This window comes from Mustela putorius, unplaced genomic scaffold (assembly GCF_011764305.1).
Source record: "Mustela putorius furo isolate JIRA1106 unplaced genomic scaffold, ASM1176430v1.1 tig00003853_pilon_pilon_pilon, whole genome shotgun sequence".
Lineage (NCBI taxonomy): Eukaryota > Metazoa > Chordata > Mammalia > Carnivora > Mustelidae > Mustela > Mustela putorius.
In genome coordinates, this window is record NW_025422005.1 from 83,846,830 (window position 1) to 83,869,852 (window position 23,023).

The 23,023-nt window shown below is 37.3% G+C and overlaps 1 protein-coding gene across 4 annotated transcripts in view; it reads right to left on the reverse strand.

The window, feature by feature from the left end:
- Positions 1 to 7,805: 7,805 nt before the first annotated feature.
- The window catches only part of PLPPR5 (phospholipid phosphatase related 5), a 120,613-nt gene continuing 105,395 nt past the window's right edge, over positions 7,806 to 23,023 (reverse strand). For all 4 annotated transcript variants that reach the window (XM_045064896.1, XM_004752536.3, XM_045064897.1 and 1 more), the window contains one exon: positions 7,806 to 10,679. In XM_045064896.1, the coding sequence (XP_044920831.1) occupies positions 10,647 to 10,679 (33 nt within the window). In that variant the 3' untranslated portion in view covers positions 7,806 to 10,646. The remainder of the gene's footprint in view (positions 10,680 to 23,023) is intronic.

The following is a 23,023-nucleotide window of genomic DNA, read 5'->3' on the forward strand; positions in this document are numbered from 1 at the left end:
GGAGGGTGGTCGGGGGTTGGGAGAGCCTGTGGTGGGTATTAAGGAAGGCATGGAGCACTGAGTGTGGTGCATAAATAATGAATCTTGGAACACTGAAAAAATACAATTAAAAAAAATATCTAGCTCAGCTTCCCACTCCAGTGTCTCTCAGGAACCTTGACCTGTTTCACTTTTCTTCATAACACTTATACGTATCTGAAATTGTATTACACATTTACATTCTTCTTTATTTTCACTATAAACTCCTCCAGTAAAAAGGAAAACTTGTTGAGGGTGGGGATTTTGTCTTATGCTCTCTGGGATAGTAGCTAACACACAGTAGGCCTGGATAAATATTGTTGAATGAAAATATGAAGGATTTAACTGGTTAACCTCAATTTATGATCATATCAATGCTGACAGATGGCAATTGGGACTATTTACAGATTTTTGATGATGTTTCTCTTTTCTAAGTACTTCTGCACTTTCTTGCATTCAAGCAATGGTCGATTTGCTTTGGTCAATGAAAAGTGAGTGGAAGTGATGTGCATCTTTTTGGGGGTAAACTATTTAAAAGCCAGACACACTTACCATTGGTCTTTTTCCCCTCGGCCACAGTTAATGCCTATGTTCCAAATAGCATCTCCTCTACCAGCCTGGGTCTCATTTTAGGGTGTTATTAAATAGATCAGAGCCTCCAAGTGACCCATCATGGGCATGCGTGAAGCAGAAAGAAACAATAATTACTTTGTGATGTGATTTGGGACTTGACTGTTTCTATAGTAAAATAAAGTGTAACCTGAAGATATAGAGATTAGTATGTTTAAATAACATGGTCTAAATTACAGAATGGCAATGGAAAACCAAAAATTCAAGTCTTTCTTTCTTGGTCTTGCGCAATATTGCAGAGCACCCTGAGCTGTTAATAGTTACATGAGCTTGTTAGGGCTGTATGCTACAAACTGGGGGGTATAATTCAGAGAGATTTATTATCTCACAATTCCAGCAGCTAGAAATCTGAATCAAGATGTCAACAGACTTGATTCTTTCTAAAAGCGGTGAGGGAGAGCCTGTTTCATGCCTCCTGGCCAGCCTCTGCCAGCTTGGTGGCAACTTTGGAGTTCCCTGGCATAGAGAAGCACCACCCAGTTTCTGTCTTCATCTTCACATGGTATTCTCCTTGTGTGCATTTGTGTCCAAATTTCCCCTTTCTCACAGGACACCCATCATGTCGGATTAGAGGCGCATTCTATGCCAGGATGACCTTGTCTTCATTATTTGTATCTGCAACTACTCTATTTCCAAATAAGAATACCTTCTGAGATACTTGGGGTTAGGACTTCATCATAATAAGTTTAGACGGACACAATTCAATCAACAACAGTAGGGATAGAGGTACTTGCTTGGTCTATTACCCAAAACGAAATTTTATATATATATATGTATATATAATATTTTATGTATTTACACGTAAACATCAGTATTTATTATAATATTTAATATTATTGATGCTTTATATATTTATATAATTTATTTATATATAATATATAATAAACTTACATGCTTTATATATTTATATAATTATATATAATTATATAATTTATGTTATATAGAGCTATAATATATGATATATAATATTTAATATTATTAAACTTAATATTTTATGTATGCTATAATTTATATGTATATAAACTATATGTAATATAATATGTAATATATAATATATGTCATATAAATAAACCATAAGTTTATTTATTTATTTAAGAATGCCTACATTTCATTATTTTTTATCTTTCTCCAAATTTTTATTTAAATTTCAGTCAGTTCATATACAGTGTAATATTAGTTTTAGGTGCAGAATTTAGCAACTCATCACTTACATGCAACACCCAGCGCTCATCACAAGTGTCCTCCTTAATAGCCATCACCCATTTATGTATCAGGGTATAAACAGTGTATAACATTTCTGTAACTACATCTAGATTAACCTGGATAGAAGAGAATTTAGTTCACTATTGCTTCTGCTATCCTTATAGTGTTCCTGGAAATCTGTTGTATTAGAAAGAGGCAGCAATAATGGAGGGGAATATGGAGTTGAAAAATAGCGATGCTCTCTTTTTAAAATATATATTGTTAAAGTGAACAATGTTAGAGTCTCAATTGATGGTGGCCCAGCTGGTATGTCCATATGTCTTTAGGATTTTGAGATTAAGACCAAGTATTCAGAATAAATATAAAAGCTTCTAAAGTGGTATGGATATGATCCCAGATGCTATCACCGTATGTCTTACGAATTTCTCACTTCAAAAATACCAGGTCTATATTATTTGGCTTATCTAGTCTAATACACAAGTTTATCTTCCTTAACACAAAGCACCAAATCACAATGAAAACAATATATCTAAAAGAGCTGAAATTTTCATACTACTGAAGTTTTACATTCAATCATTGCAATTTAGGACCTCAAAAGTTTAAACTTCATTTATAATAAAACTGTATTAATATTGCACCATAGGCTAAAGGCATTTTCTAAGAGAGCAAACATAATTATTTGACATCTATTTGAGTTCTTGCAGATCATGTCTCAAGATAACACCTGAAATCTCATGTTACACTTTCTTATTTTCAGTAGCAGGAAAGAAATACCCCACCTTGGCTGTATTTACCCACAACAAAGATAACCATGGCCCCACCTTTGAGGATCAGATGGCTGTAATTTGAACTCTGGCCATCTGAAATCAGTAGCACAGAGAATAGGTCAGTGTAGAGGCAGTGAAAACACCTATCACAAAGCCCATCCATTTTATTTCATGAGAGAGCCCCCCTTATCCTAACTGACTGAGTTTTACATATAGTAACACCCTTGTTTCCTGTGTTCCCCTGGAGTCCTTCAGTTGCTTGGCAGGACATTGCCACTACAGAAGATGACATTTTAAGGCAATGAGTATATAGCTGTTCCGGCAATGAGTATATAGTTGCATCCCCCTCCAGATTCATATGTTGAAGCCTTGACCCTCTGTGTGACTGTATTTTGTGACAGAGCCTTTTGGGAGGTAACCAAGGTTAAAAAGGTCATAAGAGGGGGCCCTATTCTGAGAGAACTAGTGTCTTTTTGACAAGAGGAACCTGCAGGAGCCTGCAGGAACACAAAGGAAAGGCCGTGTGAGGACACAGAGAGAAGGCAGTCGTCTCCAACCTGAGGAGAGAATCCTCATCAAACGCCCCCTTGATCTTGGGCTCTCAGGCCTCGGAACTGTGGGAAAATAAATGTGGTTGAAGCCATGCAGCCTGTGGCACTGTGTTGTGGCGGCCTGGGCTGACTAATACAGTAACATACTGGAAGCAGGTCAGAAGGTTGCTAAGGGAGATTTCAAGGCAAGAAATAATGAGAATTAACAGCAGAGGGCAGAAAAAGCTCTAAGAAGGTAAGCAGGGAAAAAAAAATCAAATAAATAACCCTTGGATCAAGGAAACAAACCCCCTATATAACTTCATAACTCATTGTAACTTCCGAGAGCTTTCATTTATTAGAGCACCAAAAAATGATTCAAGGTCAAAAGGTAGAATAGGTTAAATTACGCATATTTATGTACTAAGGCAGAATATGTGCAAGATAATTTGGAAAGATCACCTACAGTATTAATCTTGTGTTATTTAGGAAAAAAATTGCTTTTCCTGATGTCCCTTCTACTCCTTCTAATGAATACTTTGCATAGCTGAGATGGCCCTCTAATACAAAGACATTTCTATCCATTTATAAGACCAATATTTCTTAATTGGGCCATAGAAAATATGTGACCAAATAATTGCAATAAAAAGAGATCTATAATATCTATAATATATATTATGGATATAATATAAATGCACACATAATTATGTTGTGCATTAACATAAAATATGGAAGATTTCCTTTAAAAAGAAAGCTTTTAGGGGCACCTGGGTGGCTCAGTGGGTTAGAGCCTCTGCCTTCGGCTAGGGTTGTGATCTCGGGGTCCTGGGATCAAGCCCCGTGTCAGGCTCTCTGCTAAGTGGGGAGCCTGCTTCCCCCTTTCTCTCTGCCTGCCTCTTTGCCTGCTGTGGTCTCTGTCAGATAGATATATAAAATCTCAAAAAAAAAAGAAATATATAATATTTATAATATATATATTTATAATATATTTATATATAATATATAATATAATATATATTTATAATATATTTATATATATAATATATAATATATTATATATATTAGCGGTTTTGTATATATACAAAGTATGTCTGGGTGTCTTTAGCATTTGGGGATCAAAACCACGTATTCAGATTAAATGTCGAGGCTTCTGAAATGGTATGACATGGTCTCTGCTGATGGTGGAGGTGTTGGTGTTCTCATGGTCAGCTAAGTCTTCTACAAACACATGTATGTTTGATTGGAATTTCATTTTCAGCATTATCACCTTTTCTTTTTTGCTGTACTTCCATTTTCATTGGCTAGTTCTCTCTTTTCATCATGTGTTTAAAAAATTGTCACTTGGAATGATCACAGGGAGACACAGAGTTAACACAATTGCCTGCTTTGCTGTGTGTGCATGAACTGAGAACTGAATAACAAATGTGGTGTCCACTGACACGCTGTGATGTAAGAGGTCACTGATCATAACCCGCATTATTTACATAGTGACTTGAGAACTGATGAATTCATGGCAATGTTTGTACTTAATGCGATAACTTGTGGTAACTCAAATGTGAACCCTGTGGTTGGGGGAGCACCATGTCTTAGTCGGTTTGAGCTGCTGTAACAGAAGACCATAGATTGGGTGGCTTAAACAACAATTTATTGTTCTAGAAGCTGTGAAGGCCAAGATCAAGGTGCTGGAGGTCTGGTGATTGAGGAAAGCCATCTTTCTGGTGTGCAGGTGGCTGTCTTCTCATATATCACATGGCAGAGGGCAGAGAGAGAGGAAGCCGGTCTTTCCATGTCTTTTCTTATAAGGGCACAGATATCAAGAGGACCCACCCTCATGACCTATAACCCCCAGATCCAAATTCCCCCCTCTCAAAATACCATCACATTGGGGATTAAGCTTCAACATAGGAATTTGGGGGGACATCAGTATTCATTCCCTAGCACCATGGTAACTGAAATTTGTGAAAATAAAAAGTTCGCAAAGTAGACACATACACAACACACACACACACACACAATCAATGCATGACAACCTGGTTTTCTATTTCAGTTATTTTTTTTCCTGGTTTTATTCTTTTGCTTCAAATTTCATCCTATTCTTTCTGCTTAGATGCCTTTCTCATTCTCTGTCATTTTCATTAACATTGAAGAAAATTCTTCATTTTCTTATAGAATTAACACGACTTCCTTTATTACTATAGGGGAAGACCTAGGAAGGTTTTCTGGGAAAACCTAGAAAAGCTTCCGCAAGCTCCTCACTGCTTTCAGTTAAGAGCTAGATGGGCAGTTTTCTAGCCAGTTATCACAAAGACATTTGGGGGTGCCTGGGTGGCTCAGTGGGTTAAAGCCTCTGCCTTTGGCTCAGGTCCTGGTCCCAGGGTCCTGGGATCGAGTCCAACATTGGGCTCTCTGCTCGGCAGGGAGTCTGTTGCTTCTTCTCTCTCTGCCTGCCTCTCTGCCTGCTTGTGATCTCTGTCCAATTAATTAATTAATTAAAAGACATTTTTAGGGTGTGGCTGATGATTGGTGGGGTGGCCATTTTTGCAAATACAACGAGCTTGTTTTTTGTTGTTATCTGTATGTATCCTGTGTTGATCAGAAAAAAATCTGTTCTCAGTAAGTTGAGGAAAATGTTTTTAAGATTTAGGTTCACTAAAAGTTCATGATACATTGAATGCAAAATGGCCCTTATTCTTCACCCTTCTCTGTGTCCACATCTTTGCCATGCAAATTTCCAGCTACTCCTACAATCCTTGTATCTGCGCTGGCCTTGAGCCTTGGCCTTTGCCAATTAAACAAGATGGAAGTGATAATGTGCCAGTGCCTGGCTGCTTCTGCTCTGTCTTGGGCCCCCATAGGAAGGACCTCGGCTAGCAGAGGGAAGTTGAATATGAATTTCAGTTGTCCCAAATGAAGCCACCTTAGATCAGCCTACACCCAGATGACCCCCATATATGTGAGAATGTCTAACCAAGGTCAGCAGAGCTACCAGCCTGATTACAAGAGCTTGAAAGAGCCCAGCTGAGACTAGAAAAAGGGCTCCACTGACCCTCAGATTGGTGAGGATTATTATAGCACTTTGGGGCTTTTTTAAATTCAGCAATAGCCAAATTATATTATGTTGTTTATGGAGGCAATGTTTTTGGTTCACCTTAACTGTTGCTGTAATCGATGTGTGCTTTGCTTAGTCTGAAGAGTATGTAGCTGGCTAACCCCAAGCCAAGTCTCCCACCCTAACTTTAAACAGAACTCTTGGGGTACCATCAGTGTTGGGGCTGCTGAGCTGTCCAATCTGAAAGGACAGAGACTGATTGTCTTTCTAAGCACTGTTAAGTTGGCACATTGTGAAGTATCTGGTATGCAGAACCAGTCAGTAAATATTTGCTGAAAGAAAGAAGGCTGAAGGGTTTTCTTGAGGAAGAACAATAACTCCAGAGAAGACTGCTTAATACTCAGTATATCTCACAAGTTTAGAAAGATTTTTCTTTCTTTTTCTAATATTGATTTAAAAATATACCTTTTTCCCCCCGGAAAGAAAAACAAAAATTTCCTCTTTTGTACCAGTGATAATGTTTCCATGCAAAGTGAAAAATGGACCCACATTTATACATGAAATAATATGAAGATAAACAAGGACCCAGGATGGTGTTTGTTAAGATCACCCTTGTTAAGGACGCCACCTTTGAGACGTGGACTTCGAGTTTTTAGCTGAATGCTAAAGGAGGCTCTATTTCCACTCCTGTGTGTTTTCTTATCTGAAGGTCCTTGTGAGCAAGGTCACAGATTTGAAAATATCAGTCTGAGTTTAGAATTTAGATCCTGTAGCATATCCATGGCTCACAAACTTGGTGGGGGGAGGGGGTGACATATTTTTCTCATTAAACCTAGACCGTGTCCCAAGGTTTACCAGCCTAAGAACCAGCTATAATCTAAAGTAAAGTGGATAGTGAAGCAGAATATAAAAACTCTTATTTTTTTCTTTGTATAAGGAATTCATTCACTTAACAATCTGGAAGAAATGCCCTTAATTGAAATTTTAAAAAGAATCCAAAGTTGCAAACTTTATTTCAAAGCCCATGTCTGGCAAATAGTAAAAAGATTTGTGTTTCTAAGGCATGCAATCGGGGTGCATGGGTGGCTTAAGTGTCTGCCTTTGGCTCAGGTCCTGATCCTGGGGTCCTGGGATCGAGCCCCACACCAGGCTCCCTGTTCCACGGGAAGCCTGCTTCTCCCATTCCCTTTCCCCCAGCTTGTGTTCCATTTCTCGCTGGGTCTCTCTCTGTCAAGTAAATAAAATCTTTAAAAAACTAAATAAACATGCAATCAAAATTTATTAAATGGTGCCCTAGTGGCAAGAACGAGATCATTTACATCCATTCTTTAGCACCTTGCTGGACCAGAGGAGGCAGATCATGTAGTAGATCATACACTTGCTTGGCGTCCCAGATAGTTTCAGAGGCTTCTGATTTGCAAATAAGGAGGTTGCTAAGATCCCAGGCCGGCCTGGGGGATATAGCTGCCCAGAGAACTGGTCTAATGTCAACCACTGTGCTCCTTCTGCAAACATTCTCCAGTCATTCTGACAATTTGACTTGCATCACCAAGTGTTCTTTGTCTACCCCAAGAAAGGATTTACAGGAAAAAAAAAAATCAAACTTAATTTTTTACATTTTAAAAATTTTATTTGAAAAATACAATACACAGCAGAGAATTATGTCCTCCCCTACTGCTCTTTCACAAAGGAAACTGTATGGTAAATGTAACTGTGATATTTGGCTAGGATAGATCCTGAGAAAAGAGAGGCCCAGTTAGAAGTGGAAAAGAAAAAGTCTGTCAAAGAAGGTTCACCTCTCTTTTAACATAAAAGAGCCTTTTAAATAATCTTAGGAGTCAGATAAAACATGTGCAGAATTTCTGCCATGCAAACAGAGACAACTAAAATTTTCAGGCTGACCAATTTATACTGACCTGGGCCCCAAGGAAGTAGAATAAAAAGATGTGTTTATCAGAAAAGTAGGTGTTTGCCTGCTTTTACTAGACCTATATATGTACATATTTACAGGTTCATATTTTCTTAAATGTGTTTTTCATTATTCGCAGTTAGAGCATCACGGTTCAGGGTTCTTTGCTGGCTTTTTGCCTTACGCATGTGTATCTTTTTATTTTTTCTGAATTTCTGTCATGGCAGGATTATTTAGTGCATAATCTTGGGCCCATGACATTTCTCGTTAGAGATGACCGGATGCCGATCCTGGATAAAATCTGGGTTTCTGAGGAATGTCTGTAACTCCTGCATTTGAACCTGGTTAAAGAAGGTGCAAAGACACAACATTTACACATGAATGTATAGCTAAGGCGTCCAACAAGAAAAACATTCCAAACTGGCTCCTTGGAAAACTGATTCTAGAACCTATAAAAGTGATTTAACTCCAGAAGTCTTACTGGTAATCCTGCGTCCGAAGACATTATAATCATCCTTTTCACTTCCATTCCTATTACTGTTATTGCCTAAAAAGGTCATTAAAGAGGATCAAGGCATTAGAACCTCCTTTGTGTTTTACATTTCCAACAGTGTTGAATTGCTGTAGAAGTCTGAATTTGGTAGAAATTTGGATTTTCTGCTTTTGGCCCTACAAAAAGTGTTTTAACTCCCATAGTGATGGAAAAGAGCAAGTAATATCTATTTGGGGAATACTGGACAAGTCTTTGGTTGTATTTATTTGCAGATTTCTGTTGAAATTATAGAGAAAATTTGAAGTTTATTTTTTATTACTATCAAGGTGGAGAAGATTCATTTCTGTCAACTAACTACTGCTCATATTAGACAAAGCTACTCAGGGTGTCTTTAAAAATTGTGGAGTTACAGTAGAAGAGTACATTTAATGGTGTAATCACACCCAGGTCCATCTTCCTTATATTGACATGGTTTCATCCTTAATTTCACATGCTCAGTGTGAGGTACGTCCTTTGGGGCCTCTCCTGAGCACTGGGGTGAGGAGTGCAGGAGAGATACCTGATTTAGTTTTCAACTTTACAAAAGACCTCACATCTAGACTCTTGACATTATTTTTAAAGAAAATTAAAAATAGGTTACCATATAGTTGCATATTTGAGAAGTGTTCATTCTTAAACCACAAATATTTCAAATACAACATAGCTCTTATAACTCTATTTTGGTATTTCTTCATTTTTTTAACATCATAAGTAGTTGTCCAGGACTCTACTGACCTCTGGAAGATTTCAATGTGTCCAAAATGATACAATAGCTGTGGTGTATTAGAAAATAACTAGTTCAGAAATTTAAATTCAGAAAACCTGAATTTAAATTTTAACTGCCTCCTACTAGTTAGTTGTATGACACTGGGCTCATTATTTACCTTGCCTTGGCTTTATTTTTCTCATTTAGAAGCTAAAGCCATTTTCAATGATTACACAAGGTTACTGTAAGGATTAAGTAAAATTATAAATGAAAATGTACCTTATAAACTATAAAGTACTATACAAAAAAAACCAAAGTACTTTACAAAGTAAAATGCATTAACCACATTTCTGACATTTATAGATTTTAACTTATGAGTCAGAGTGTGGTTCTTTCCTGTTTAAATTATGAGGAATCTTGAGTAGTAAAAAGCCCAAGAATGGAGCCTTTACCTCCTCTGGAGACACTTTTATCAGTGGAAAATTGCTCAATACATAGGGACCACTGCTAGATTTTGTCACTTATAATACCCTAAGCCCTGTCTGCATTCAAATCCACAAGTCAACAATTAAACCACAATTGTCAGGAACAAAAGTCCAAATAAATAATTTTTAATTATGATACATTACTTATTACAGTAAAAATTGGCATTTTCCCCTTCAAAAGCAGAAGCACCAGTCTTAGAATGTATAGTATGAATGGTAATTTAAGTGAAATATAGCATAATATTATGTGCAAACATTATTTTAGTATAGAACATACCTTCTAAAAGTAAAGTAATTTCACACACTGAAATCTGTTAGAATGGAAATAATGTCATGCTGAATAATAACATAAAACCCCCATGACTTTCAAAGTCCACTTCAAATGAAATGTAGTATACTGCTGAATAGATCTACGAACAACTAAAAAACTTAACTAGCTCCAAATGGAGGGATTTCTTATACAAGATGACTTGTGTAAATTTCTTTTCACATAGTTATCGGTGATTCTGCGAGAGACTAATATGAGTATTTTATTTAAGAATTAATCTTTTCATTGGGTCATCACATTTTATTTAACACCTACTTTGTGCGAGGCTTTGTTGTAGGTGCTGGGGATACAGAGAAGAAAGACACAGTCCTGCCCTTGAGGAGCTCACAGTCTAGTGGGGGAAACAGATGAGTTGACACTGATTTTAAAATATAAAAATTATTAGACAACTTCATAAACTTCTGTTGTAATCAAACAAACTTTGGGTGTTATGAGTGGACAGTGAACAGGGACGATGTCCAATGCAGTGACAAACCATCTGCTTCACTATCATGTGACTTCTGCAAAGGCGGTGATATGGTTCTGAAAAAGAGAACGGAATTACAACATCAGAGTCCTGGGGAAATTGGCTTTGGAAGGTATTTAGTGCTTTTATAAAGGATTGTTAGCTTAGGAGCAATCTGTAGCCCATCTATGTTTAAGGTGCCGAAACATGCATTTAAGTTCTATGTATTATTATATACACCGAATGGCTAATTATATACTTTATGCAATATTTTTAATTCACCAAGTAGATTAAGGTGTAATAGTCACAATTAACACTGAAATTTGGAGAGATGAAAATGGCAATCCCACGCATGTTAATATTCTGCTCACTGTTAATGGAATTTTAATGTTGACTGTTGAAGGTTCAGATTAATTGCTCCCTGTAAGATAGATGGCATACAACCAGTTGGTGTAATGCTCAGACTGAAAGTCATTTGCTGGTTAACAAAGATCTCCTTAAACACTTCACTTATTTCCAGCTTTATTGAGAAATAACAGACATATATCACTGTATAACTTTGAGGCTTACAACGTGATGGTTTGATTTACATGTTGTGAGATGATGACTACAATAGGTTTAGTTGACATCTATCCACTTGTGGAGATACAACTAAAAGAAGGAGAAAATGGGAAAAAAATTCCCTTGTGCGGAGAACTCTTTGGGTTTACTGTCTCAAGAACTTTCCTGTATGTCATACAGCAGCGTTAGCTATTGTCATCATGTTGTCCATTACAGTCCTGGTATTTAGTTACTCTACAGCGGAAATTTGAATCTCTTTACCACCTTCCTCCAATCCCCACTCCCCACACTCTTCACCTGGGACAATCCAAGTCTGAGCTTTTTTTTTTTTTTTTTTTTTTTCCTGTCTGTGAGTTTAAGGTTTTTAATTATTTTTTTAGAATCTACATGTAAGTGAGATCATATGGTATTTGTCTTTCCATATCTGAATTATTTAACACAATGCCTTCAAGGTCTATCCATGTTGTCACAAATGGTAGGATTTCTTCATTTTTGTGGCTGAATAATATTCCATTATACACACACACACACACACACACACACCCCATAGCTTCTTTATACATCCATCCATCCATCAATGGACACTTAGGTTGTTTCCATGTTTTGCCTATTGTAAATAATGCTGCTATCAACATGAGGTACAGATAACTTTTTGAGTTAGTGTTTTTGTTTCCTTTGGATATATTCTTAAAAGTGAATTGGTGGATCATGTGATAGTTTTATTTTTAATTTTTTGAGGATTCTCCATACTGTTTTCCATAAAGGCTGCAACAATTTACAATCCTACCAATGGTGTGCAAGGGATCTCGCTTCTCCACATGCATGCCAGCATCTGTTATGTCTTGTCTTTTTGATGATGGCGGTTTCAAAAGGCACGAGGCGCTATCTCATTGTTGTTTTAATTTGCATCTCCGAATGACTAGTGAGGTTAAGCATCTTTTCATATACCTGTTGGCCTTCCGTTTATCTTTTTTGGAGAAGTGTCTATTCATGTCCTTTGCCCATTTTTAAATTAGGTTATTTGTGTTTTGTATTAAGTAGTATGTATATATACTGGATATCAACCTCTTAACAGATATATGGTTTGAAAATATTTTTCCCAATTCCATAGGCTGTCCTTTTCACTTTGTTGATGGTTTCTTTTGCTGTGCAAAAACTTTTTAGTTTGATGTAGTCCCACTTACTTTTGATTTTTTCTGCTTATTCTTTAGGTGTCATATTTAAAAAAATCATTACCAAAACCCCTCAAGGAACTTTATTCCTATGTTTTCTTCTAAGATTTTCATGGCTTCAGGTATTTAAGTATTTAACCCATTTTGAGTTAATGTTTATATTGGTTAAGTATAGGTCCAGTTTCATTCTTTTACATGCAAATACCCAATTATAACATCATCATTTATTTAAAAAACTATCTTTTCTCCATTGAGTATTCCTGGCTCCTTTGTCAAGTATTAGCTGACTGTATGTGCATGGGTTTATTTCTCAGCTCTTGATTCTGTTCTTTTGGTCTATTTGTTTTTATGCCAGCACTATAAATAACTATTTGATAACTATTTCATAAGAATTTTGATAACTATTTTGATAACTACTGATAAAAATTTGCTTTTGATAACTACTTGTTTAGTTTTTGATAACTATTGTTTTATAGTACAGCATCAGGAAGTGTGATGCTTCATGTTTTCTTCTTTCTCAAGATTTCTTTGGTTATTCAGGGTCTTTGTGGATCTGTGTAAACTTTAGGAGTTTGGTTTTTTTTTTTAAGATTTTATTTATTTATTTGACAGGCAGAGAGGACAAGTATGCAGAGTGGCAGGCAGAAGGAGAGGGAGAAGCAGGCTCTCTGCTGAGCAGGGAGCCCGATGTAGGGCTCCATCCCAGGACCCTGGGATCAAGACCTGAGCCGAAGGCAGCCACTCAACCGACTCAGCCACCCAGGTGCCCCTAGGAGTGTTTTTATTTATTTATTTTTTTTAGCTCTGTAAAAAATACCTTTGGAATCTTGATAGGGGTTGCATTGAATCTATGGATGGCTTTTGGTAGGTAATATTCACATTTTAATAATGTTAATTCTTCCAATCTATGAACATGGCATACTTTCCCATTTATTTGTGTCTTCTTTGATTTTTTTTCTTCAAGGTCTCATGGTTTTCAGAGTAGAGATCTTTCACCTCTTTAGTTAAATTGATTCCTAAGTATTTTATTGTTTTTGATGCTATTGTAAGTAGGATTTATTTATTTATTTAGAAAATTCATTGTTAGTGTGTAGAAATGCTGCTGATTTTTGTATGTTAATTTTGTGTTCTGCATTACTAAATTCTGCATTACTAAACTCATTGTTTAGATCTAATAACAATTTTTGGTTGTGTCTTCAGGGTTTTCTCTATATGAAATCATGTCATCTGCAAATAGAGTTAATTTTACTACTTCTTTTCTAATTGTGATATCTTTTATTTCTTTTTCTTGCCTAATTGCTCTAGCTGGGACTTCCACAGGACTAGTTGAATGGGAGTGGTGAGAGCAGGCATCCTTGTCTTGCTCCTGATCTTAGGAAAAAAGTGTTCAACCTTTCACTATTGAGTATGATGTTAGCTGTGGGCTTGACATATATGGTCTTTATTATGTTGAGATATGTTCCTTCTATGCCTAATATGTTGAGTTTTATTATGAATGGATGTTGAATTTTATCAAATGTTTTTCTGTCTATTAAAATGATCCTATGATTCTTTTCTCTCATTCTATTAATGTGATGTATCATACTGATGGATTTACATAGGTTGAGCCATCCTTGCATTCCACTTGTTCATGGTGAATGATCCTTTTAATACACTGTTGAATTCGGCTTGCTGGCATAACCGTTATCTTGGAGATATTGAAGGTTTGGTTCCAGTCAACACAACAAAACAAATATCTCAATAAAGCAAGTCAAATGATGTTTTTGGTTTCCCAGTTCATATAAAAGTTATATTTATACTATACTGTACACGGTTAAGTATGTAATAACATTATGTCTACAAAAAACAATGTACATACCTTAATTAAGAAATACATTATTGCTAAAATATGCTAGCCATCATCTGAGCTTTCAGTGAGTCGTAACCATGACTAACTACAAAAAGAGAACTACAAAAAGAGAATCACAATAAAATGAGGTAATCCTGTGTTTTATTGAGAATTTTAGCATGTTTAGACATCAGGGATATTGGCCTTTGGTTTTCTTTTCTAGAAAATCTTTTTTTGATTAGTATCAGGATAATGTTCACCTTATGAAATGAATTTGAGAATGTTTCCTTTCTCTTCAATGTTCTAGAAGAATTTGAGGATTCGTGTTAATTCTTTACATATTTGGTAAAATTTACCAGTGAAACCATCTGGTCCTGGGTTTTTCACCATTTGGGGATTTTTGATTATTGATTCAATCTCTTTACTAATAATTGGTATGTTCAGATTTTCTATTTCTCCCTGATTCAGTCTTAGTAAGTTGGCATATAGTTAGTCACAGTGGCTCTTATGATTCTTTCAGTTTCTGTAGTAGCCATTGTAATATCTTCTTGTTCATTTGTAATTTTGTTGATTTGGTTCTTTTCTGTTTTTTCCTCTCTTAGTTTAGCTAAGTGCTGTCAATTTTGTTTGTTTGTTTGTTTGTTTTTCAAAGAACCAACTCTTAATTTGGTAATATTTTCTATTCTTTTTCTCTTCTTTATTTCATTTATTTCAGCAGTAATATTTATTATTTCCAATCTTCTGTAACTTTGGGCTCAGTTCATTCTTCTTTTTCTCGTTCTTTAAAGTGAGAGTTATGTTGCTTATTTGGGATTTTTCTTGTCTCTTTATGTAGGCATTTATTGCTGTGAACTTCCCTCTTAGAAATGCTTTTACTGTATCCCACAAGTTCTGGTATGTTGCATTTCCATTTTCTTTTATCTCAAGAAACTTTTTTTATTTCTTTAATTTCTTTGATCCATTTGTTGTTCGGGGAAGTGTGTTGTTTAATTTCCATGTGTTCATCCAATTTTATTCTTGTTATAAATTTCTGGTTACATGCCACTGTGGTCAGAGAAGATACGTGGTATGATTTCAGTCTTATTGAATTTGCTAAGACTTGTTTTGTGGCCAAACATACAGTCAGTCCTAGAAAATGCCATGTGTATTTCACAAGAATGTATATTCTGCTGTTGTCAGATAAAATGTTCTGCATGTATCTGTTAGGTCCATTTGGTCTCTTTTATTACAATCTGCCGTTTTTTGAATGATTCTCATCTGGAAGACCTAGCCATTGTTGAGAGTGGAATATTGAATTCCCCAATTAGGGGCACCTGGGTGGCTCAGTGAGTAGTTATTCCAGGGTCCTGGGGTCAAGTCCCACATTGGGCTCCCTGCTTAGCAGGGAGTCTGCTTCTCCCTCTGCCTGCAGCTCCCCCTGCTTGTGCTCTCTCTCTCTCTCTAACAAATAAATAAAATCTTAAAAAAAAAAAATAAAGTCCCCAACTATTATTGTATTGCTGTTCATTTTTACTTTTAGTTTTTGCTTTACGTATTTAGGTGCTCCAATTTTGGATGTATAAATACATATAATCATCAGATCTTATTGCTGTGTTGGGCTCTTTATCATTATATAATGACCTTTTTTGTCTCTTTTTTACCATTTTTAGCTTAAAGTCTATTTTGTCTGCTATAAGTAGAGCTACCTATACTCTTTCTAAATTACCATTTGCTTGAAATGTCCTTTTCCATTCCTTCATTCTCAGTCTACCAGTGTCTTTAAGGCTAAAGTGAATGTCTTACAGGCAGCATCTATTTGGATCTATTTTTTTTTTTTTAAATCTACTCAGTCATTTTATGTCTTATAATTGTACAACTTAATCCATTTATTTTTAAAGTAATTTATTGATATGCAAAAACTTACTGTTGCCATTTTGGTGTTGTTGTTTTTTTTAAAATAGATCTCTTGCCCCTTGTTTTTTTCTTGCTGTCATTTTTGTGTTTTGATATTTTTTGGTACCAGTATGCTTTCACTTCTTTTTTGTGTTCCTTTATGTAATTTCTACACAATTTTCCCTTGTGGTTACCTTGAGACACATAAAACAGCTTACACTTATAACTTATTTTAAACTGATAACAACTTAACTTGAATAGAATTGATAAGCTTTACATTTTTACTTTTTCCTCTCCTTCACATTTTAGGTTACCACTATTACAAGTTATATGTTTTATGTTGCATAATAGCAGATTATTGTAGTTATGGTTATTTTTATCATGTCCTTTTAAAAAAAAACGTTTAAACTAGAGGTTTAAGTGAATTATATGCCACTATTACCACATTGCAGAATCTAACTATGACTATATTTAATTGTAATGTGTAATCCACTAAGCATCCTTAGAAGGGCTATTCTGAATTGACAGCTCCTAGATCTCTATTTCTTTGGAGATACTTATTGGAACTTTGTTTCCTTTGGTGGTGCCATATTTACCCAATTTTTTGTGATCCTTGATTCTTACATCGGTCCATGCATCTGAATAATTGGCTCCTCTTCCAGACTCCACAGGTTTACTCTGGCAGAGACAGTTCTTCACCAGTCACCTCAGTTTGGGTTTCTGGTGGTATCCCGTCTTAGAGTCTTTGGGCAGGTGGAGCCTGCTGTCACTCCCGGCTGGACAGGCTGAAGGCTGTATTCAGTGATGAGTGGGGTATGAATTAGGTTTCCTGCCTGGACACAGCAGAAGGAGCTCTAAAGTTGGTAAAGCTCTATTTGTTGTCTTAACTTCAGCTTACCTGGACCCCAAGTTCCCTGACCTAACAGACCAATGGCTTTGTTCTGCAGACTTCCAGCTCTGCCCGCCTGCCTCTTGTCTCTGACACTACTGAGCTGCAGAGCTTCCAGATGTCTCTAGTCCTTCTGTTGTACCAAAGGACACTCTTTGGAGCGCCAAATGGCACTCTCCACAGCAGGGGAGGTTATATCTCTCTTTCTCTGCCTGGGCAGGAGGGGAAGGGGCCCTGAAGGCTACTCTCAATTTCCCAAACATGTTCTCCACTTGGGAGGCACAGGGCTACCCTCAGTCTTACCTATAAATCAATCCCTCTGCCTGTACAGAGTGCAGGAGCGCACCATGCCCAGTACTGGCTTTCTATCTGGTCGGTCTGCCTACCTCTCAAGCACTGCTGGGCCACACTGCTTCCAGGAGTCGTCGCCAGCCCTTTGGAACCAAGGGGAGACTGGGGAAACCAGGCTCCAGGCAAAACTCATTTGAGGATCTGAATTAGGCCGATCCAAACCCTGCCAAGTTCTGGAGTCAGAGGGCACCCTCAGTTTGGTCCTGTAGATTTGTAAATCTGCTGGTTGGGATGACTACTTGGGCACTGCAGGTATGAATCTGGTCTGCCGAGATCCATGTGCTGGTTGCTGCAAGCCCCTCCCTGCTTCCCAGGGGTTGAGTCTGCAGACTTCCCTGCAATTTCTATGGTGTGAGATCAGAACAGGGACTCCTACAAACAACCCACAATGCTGGGGGTGGGGGTAGCTGGGTGTTTCTTTTGGGTTCTCTTGGTTCACTAGAGGAACCGAAGGTTCAGGGGACCTCTCCCGGTGGTGCTGGGCTTCTCTTGTAATGCATTCTGTCTCCATCTCCAGGACACGGGGGTGGGGGCGGGAGTGGGTGGGGTGGTATGCTCCAGCTCCACCCCAGTGTTCTGTGATTCTTTCAGTGGTGTCTTAAACAGGTCTTAGTTGTTCTTGTGGTGGGGAGCAAAGTCAGGAACAACCTGTGTTCTCATCGTGGTGACATCACTCCAAACATGTCTGTTTTGAATTCAGGAATCTAGACTACAGACTGCAATTTCTGTAGGTTGTATAAGGAATCTGACGAACAAAGAAATCCTTATAGGGATTTCTCCTCCTCCTCCTCCACCTCCTTTAAAGCAACAGAGTTATGTACAAAATGACCCTCTGGAAGGGCCAATATTTAAATGGATCTAGTAGTGCAGCAGGCCAAACCATGGCTGCTGAAATACTGCAGTGGAAAATTGGTAAGACATAATCAATCATGCTACATATAGGGTTATGTCAAGATGTAACATACTTGACAGCCCTAACCAATAACAGCAGCAAAAGGGTTTTACCACTATATTACCTGCTCCAAGTGCTTTTCATAGTAGTTTCTGTATTGACTCTTCATAAGTCAAAGACATCATAAATAGAATTTCATGTAATGAATGCATACCATGAGATTTCTTCCATGTGTATGTGGGTCATTTCAAGTTAAAGTGTCTTAACTAGTTAAAACACTTTAAAAATGTGTGTGAAGAAATTAAAACTCATTTTCAATGAATTTAGGCATATCAAACCAGAAGTAGGAGAATGCCATTGACTAATGCTTATTGGCATTATTTTCCAGGACTGACCCACTTAAACCTAGAGAAAAACAGTATCAGAAGGAATCACTGGTGAGCAGAACATGCTGCTAACATTTTCTGCTAACTACCAAGAACACCCTAGAAACTGTAATTTCTCACTTTAAAAATGCCTGATGAACGGGCTCTCTGCTCAGTGGGGAGCCTGCTTTCCTTCCCCTCTCTCTGCCTGCCTCTCTGCCTACTTGTGATCCCTGTCTGTGCAAATAAACAAATAAATCTTAAAAAAAAAAAAAGCCTCATGAAAATGTTGGGGAACTTGGCAACTCATCTCTGTGTTTTCTTGATTTTCTCTTACAAAAGCACAAGCATGATTTTAGGAAAAGAAAGATTGTCAATGTTTTATAATGCACTTTGATGGAATAAAAACCATCAGAACTGCTGAAACAGTACAACACAGTTTTACTTCCAGGGGCCCCATGGGGACTTGACACCTTGACTGAGGAAAAACAATCTGACACACAGTGTCTCAGTACAAACCTCTGGACAGGACCTAGCACATAATGATTTCTGGAAAGATGTTAAGACAGAAATTGAAGATTAATCAGACAGTGGCAGTGGTGGGTAGGGAAGGAGTGAAAAAGTGATAACGGACCTACAGGAATGGAAACAAAAGAGAGAAAATGGATGGTGTTCTGAAGGCCACTGGCCTAAGTGTCAGTGTCCCCTTGACCTAGATAAACAAGTGTCCGCATGGCTCATTCAAGTTGCTGAAGATGAGCCTAAGTGCAGGAGACAACCACCACCTTGGAAGGTAGAACTGAAATACTAAAAGACCTTGATAGAACAGGGAAAGTATCAGAAACAAATGACTAATAATCGATGTAAAGCAGGACAGAAGCAGAGGAAAACCAAGAGACAAGGGCAAGCTAAGGAGAGTGACCAAGAAGGTATAGTGACTGGAGGACAACCTGTAAGTTAGCATCTCAACCCGGGAAAGGGGGTTGCTAATAATACACAGGGGACAACAGACTGATATTGGGACTGTCCTGAATAAGGGCGTAAGGACACTTTGGAAATAAAGCTTCGGGTGTAAAACTCTAATTGTGTTATGGAGAACTAGGAAATACTGGGGCCAGTATGGGCATGGAAAGTCATGTTTCAATGGCCTCTAGATTTCCCTTTCATTACCCATTGAGTCCAAACAATATTACCCTTTTATCACGTGAAGTCATTCCCAAGTTAAACTACAGTTTCCAGACTGACTCCATTTTTAGATCCCAAGTCTCCCACTTTTTTCCAATTAGCACCCTTTTAGTTTTGCATCACACTTAAATTTTAACTTCTGAGATGATTTTTTTTTTTTTCCTATTTGACTGAAATGAGAGAGAGGCTATTTGGGGCTTCTCACTTAAGGTTGGCATTAGCAGAGAGAGAGAACAGATGAAAATAAAACATTAAAATGACTGTACAAAGGGAAGAGAATGTTAAGGGGAAATTTAGTAATAGGTTTTAAGTACATGAAAAGAGTATACAGAAAGCATGGGGGCATCTATTCATTCATTTTACTGTCTAAGAGCAAATGAGGGACATCCACACCACAGAATGAGGGAGATGGATTACTTATCTCAGGAAGATTTAAAAACTGAGATTAATTCTCTTCTAGCCTAGGAGTGATTTTCCCTGAAGGAATCTAGAGAAAGAACCAGGGTAATTATTTAAGGTCCTTACCATCCCTAAGACACTTTGATTCTATGTTATAAAAATTACATTAGCAATGCATGTAAATGCATAATTTGAAATGGCATAATTCCTACATAGAAAGTTATGGTAGTACTCACTTCCAATCTGAATTTATAAAAAGCTAGAAATGCATTTATTATTTTCTGGTCACCTGTCTTGAGAAATGGACTTCTTGTGAAGCAAACCAGGTAACAGAGGTTTCTCCTTTTAACCTGGATGAATTCTTAATCTGCCAATACTAAATCCTCTTAGTAGATAATACTGCAAACATGTAGCAGGCAAACTAAAAACTCATGCATGAAAGTCGAACTTAGAGTCACACAAAGAAAGTGGTCAGATAACTGATCAGTGCTATTACTGCTTTTTGCAACTACACACACAGAGGTTGAGCGTAGAGATGGCAGAGCTCGAGTCCAAAGAGTTGAAAATGAAAATGTGTTGCATCCATTAGAAAGTGTCCATTCAAGTCCACAGCAAATCGGTGTGCAAAATACCAAATCCAGTCCTTGAGTGCAGAGGTCCCATGGAAAAATAAGCATTTGTTTCTGAAAAGTAGTTTTGGATTCTTCAATTTGGTAAATTCTAAGTCTATATGTCAATTTTTGAAGCTTCAAGTTCTCCATGAAAGTCTCTATTTTATTATTTATTCTACCCTTCCCTCTCTAGAAGTTAGATTGTTATTTTTTAAAATGTTATTTAAAACAAAACTATCATCAACTTACAACAAGGCGGCGGTGACTTGTCACCTGACTAGCCATGACACTCACCAGGTCCCTTTTAAAAAAAAATATGGGGGAAATGCACAAAGAGCACTTCAGCTAGAAAAACAAAAAGCCATTATTATTATGGGCTATGTGGTTGGGCAATGCCAAATTCCCATTAAGTGAAAAATCAATTTAAAAAAATTTGAAAGGTAAAATAATGACAATAACAACAATAGTCAGGTAGGTAGAGTTTTGGATGGGATAGAAACCTGCACAGAAGGACATTTTCTGTATTTGCCTTGGCTTTGCAGCCCAACTCCAATACCAGTGCGCTCTAGCGCACATACGTTTATTGCCTTAATTGAAGATGTTCACAGCGGCTTAGTCCCAGTATCCAGCTGAAGAGCCTTGCCAGACAGTCTTTAAAGGACCTTCCCTGTGAATTTTCTTCTTGACCATTCTCAATAAGTTGAATTTGGGACACCTACAAAATGTGTTTTATTCGTTATTTTAAATGCTTATTGAACACGGACTTATTGACTTGGACAAAGTACTAGTTTATTTCAAGTTCTATGTTGTTACATTATTAGACCAAATGCTGAGGTTAAATACTGCTCCAGTTTCTTTCTTTCAAGATGACTATAAACAGCTTTTGTGTTTTAATAGGCGGTTGCCAGCACCGGGCTTAGGTTTTAATGCTAAACATAAAAGGAGATCTGTGCATACAATGCCTTTAGTTCAATGATTTCTGTCTTGGGCTCTATTGGTGAGGAAGCCGTGTGGTACAGTGGACTTGCTGCCAAGTAGTATGAATGTCCAGTGTGGAAAGGTGGGCTCCATAACGATCGAAATGTTCACAAGCAATTTAAACTTTCAGAGACCCAGCTTTCTCATCAGTGAAATGGAAATAATACTATCTATTAGAATGGATTCCTGTTGAGATTAAGTGAGATTATATGCACCGAGGTCCTTGTCTCTAGTCAAACATCTCTAATTGTCTCGAAAGGTAGGTCGACAAGATAAAAAATAAAAGAAAAAAGAGAAGGAAAAAGTACAAAGAGAAAGAAAGCAATATATGTATCTTGTAACTGGTTGGAATTTCACAATGCTATTGTCTACAATTCTAACATCTGCACAGACTTTAAAACCGAATGTTTCTTGTAAGATTGGTGCAAACTCATTCGGTGGAGAAACCAACCCTGAATTGCTGTGAGGTAATTTACACTATGTCGTCCGGAGAAACATTCATCTTTGATTACAAAGTGCTGCCCAAGACCCTGCTTGTGTAACAGAATACGCAGTATTTTCCCCCCAAAATATAAAATATTTTGAAGCCTGAAGAAACCTAGCATCGAGGTGTGGGATAAGGAATCAGGGTCCTATTGTAACCAACGATTCTGGTGCTGTAGAGATGCAGCCTACATTTTATCAAGGGAGGCTAGATGAAGGCCATACTCCTAAATATTGGCCCTCTATTGCTAGTTGCTTCCTTTGTTCACTGTGTCCTTTGAGGAAGACAAAGTGCTCAAGAGAGAGGAGGAATAAAAAGAGTCATGCTTGGAGTGTGTGCTCTAGGACTATGTTGTCACATTCGGTTTTCCTCCTGGTAGATTGTGAAGCTGGTGTTTTCAGTGAAAGAGAAACAATGTTAGGTCCGCCTGAGAAGAAAGTCTAGAGAACTTCAAATTTAGGCTGTGAAACAGATTGAACAATTCATGTTCAACAATTTCATGTTTTAAGAAGTTGGGGAGATGAAGTCATAAAAGCTGATCTGTGGTAAAACCAAAGTTCTCTTGGGAAAGAAGATTGTTTTGAACCATTTCTTCCTTTACCGTGGTTCTCTGATCAGTTCAGAGTTTTACATTCGCTCAGTTTTGTTTCTATTCAGGAATTTCTTTTTTGTACTCTCTGGAGACAGGGGCTAAAAGCTACATTCTGAGAGAATAGTTGGTCTCCAGACAAAGGAGAACTCTCTAGGTGGCTTTCACTGATAAGCTAATTAAACTAGAGGCAGACCATGCTTTTATGGGAGCATTAGCTATAGATCTTATGAAGTATTTCCGAG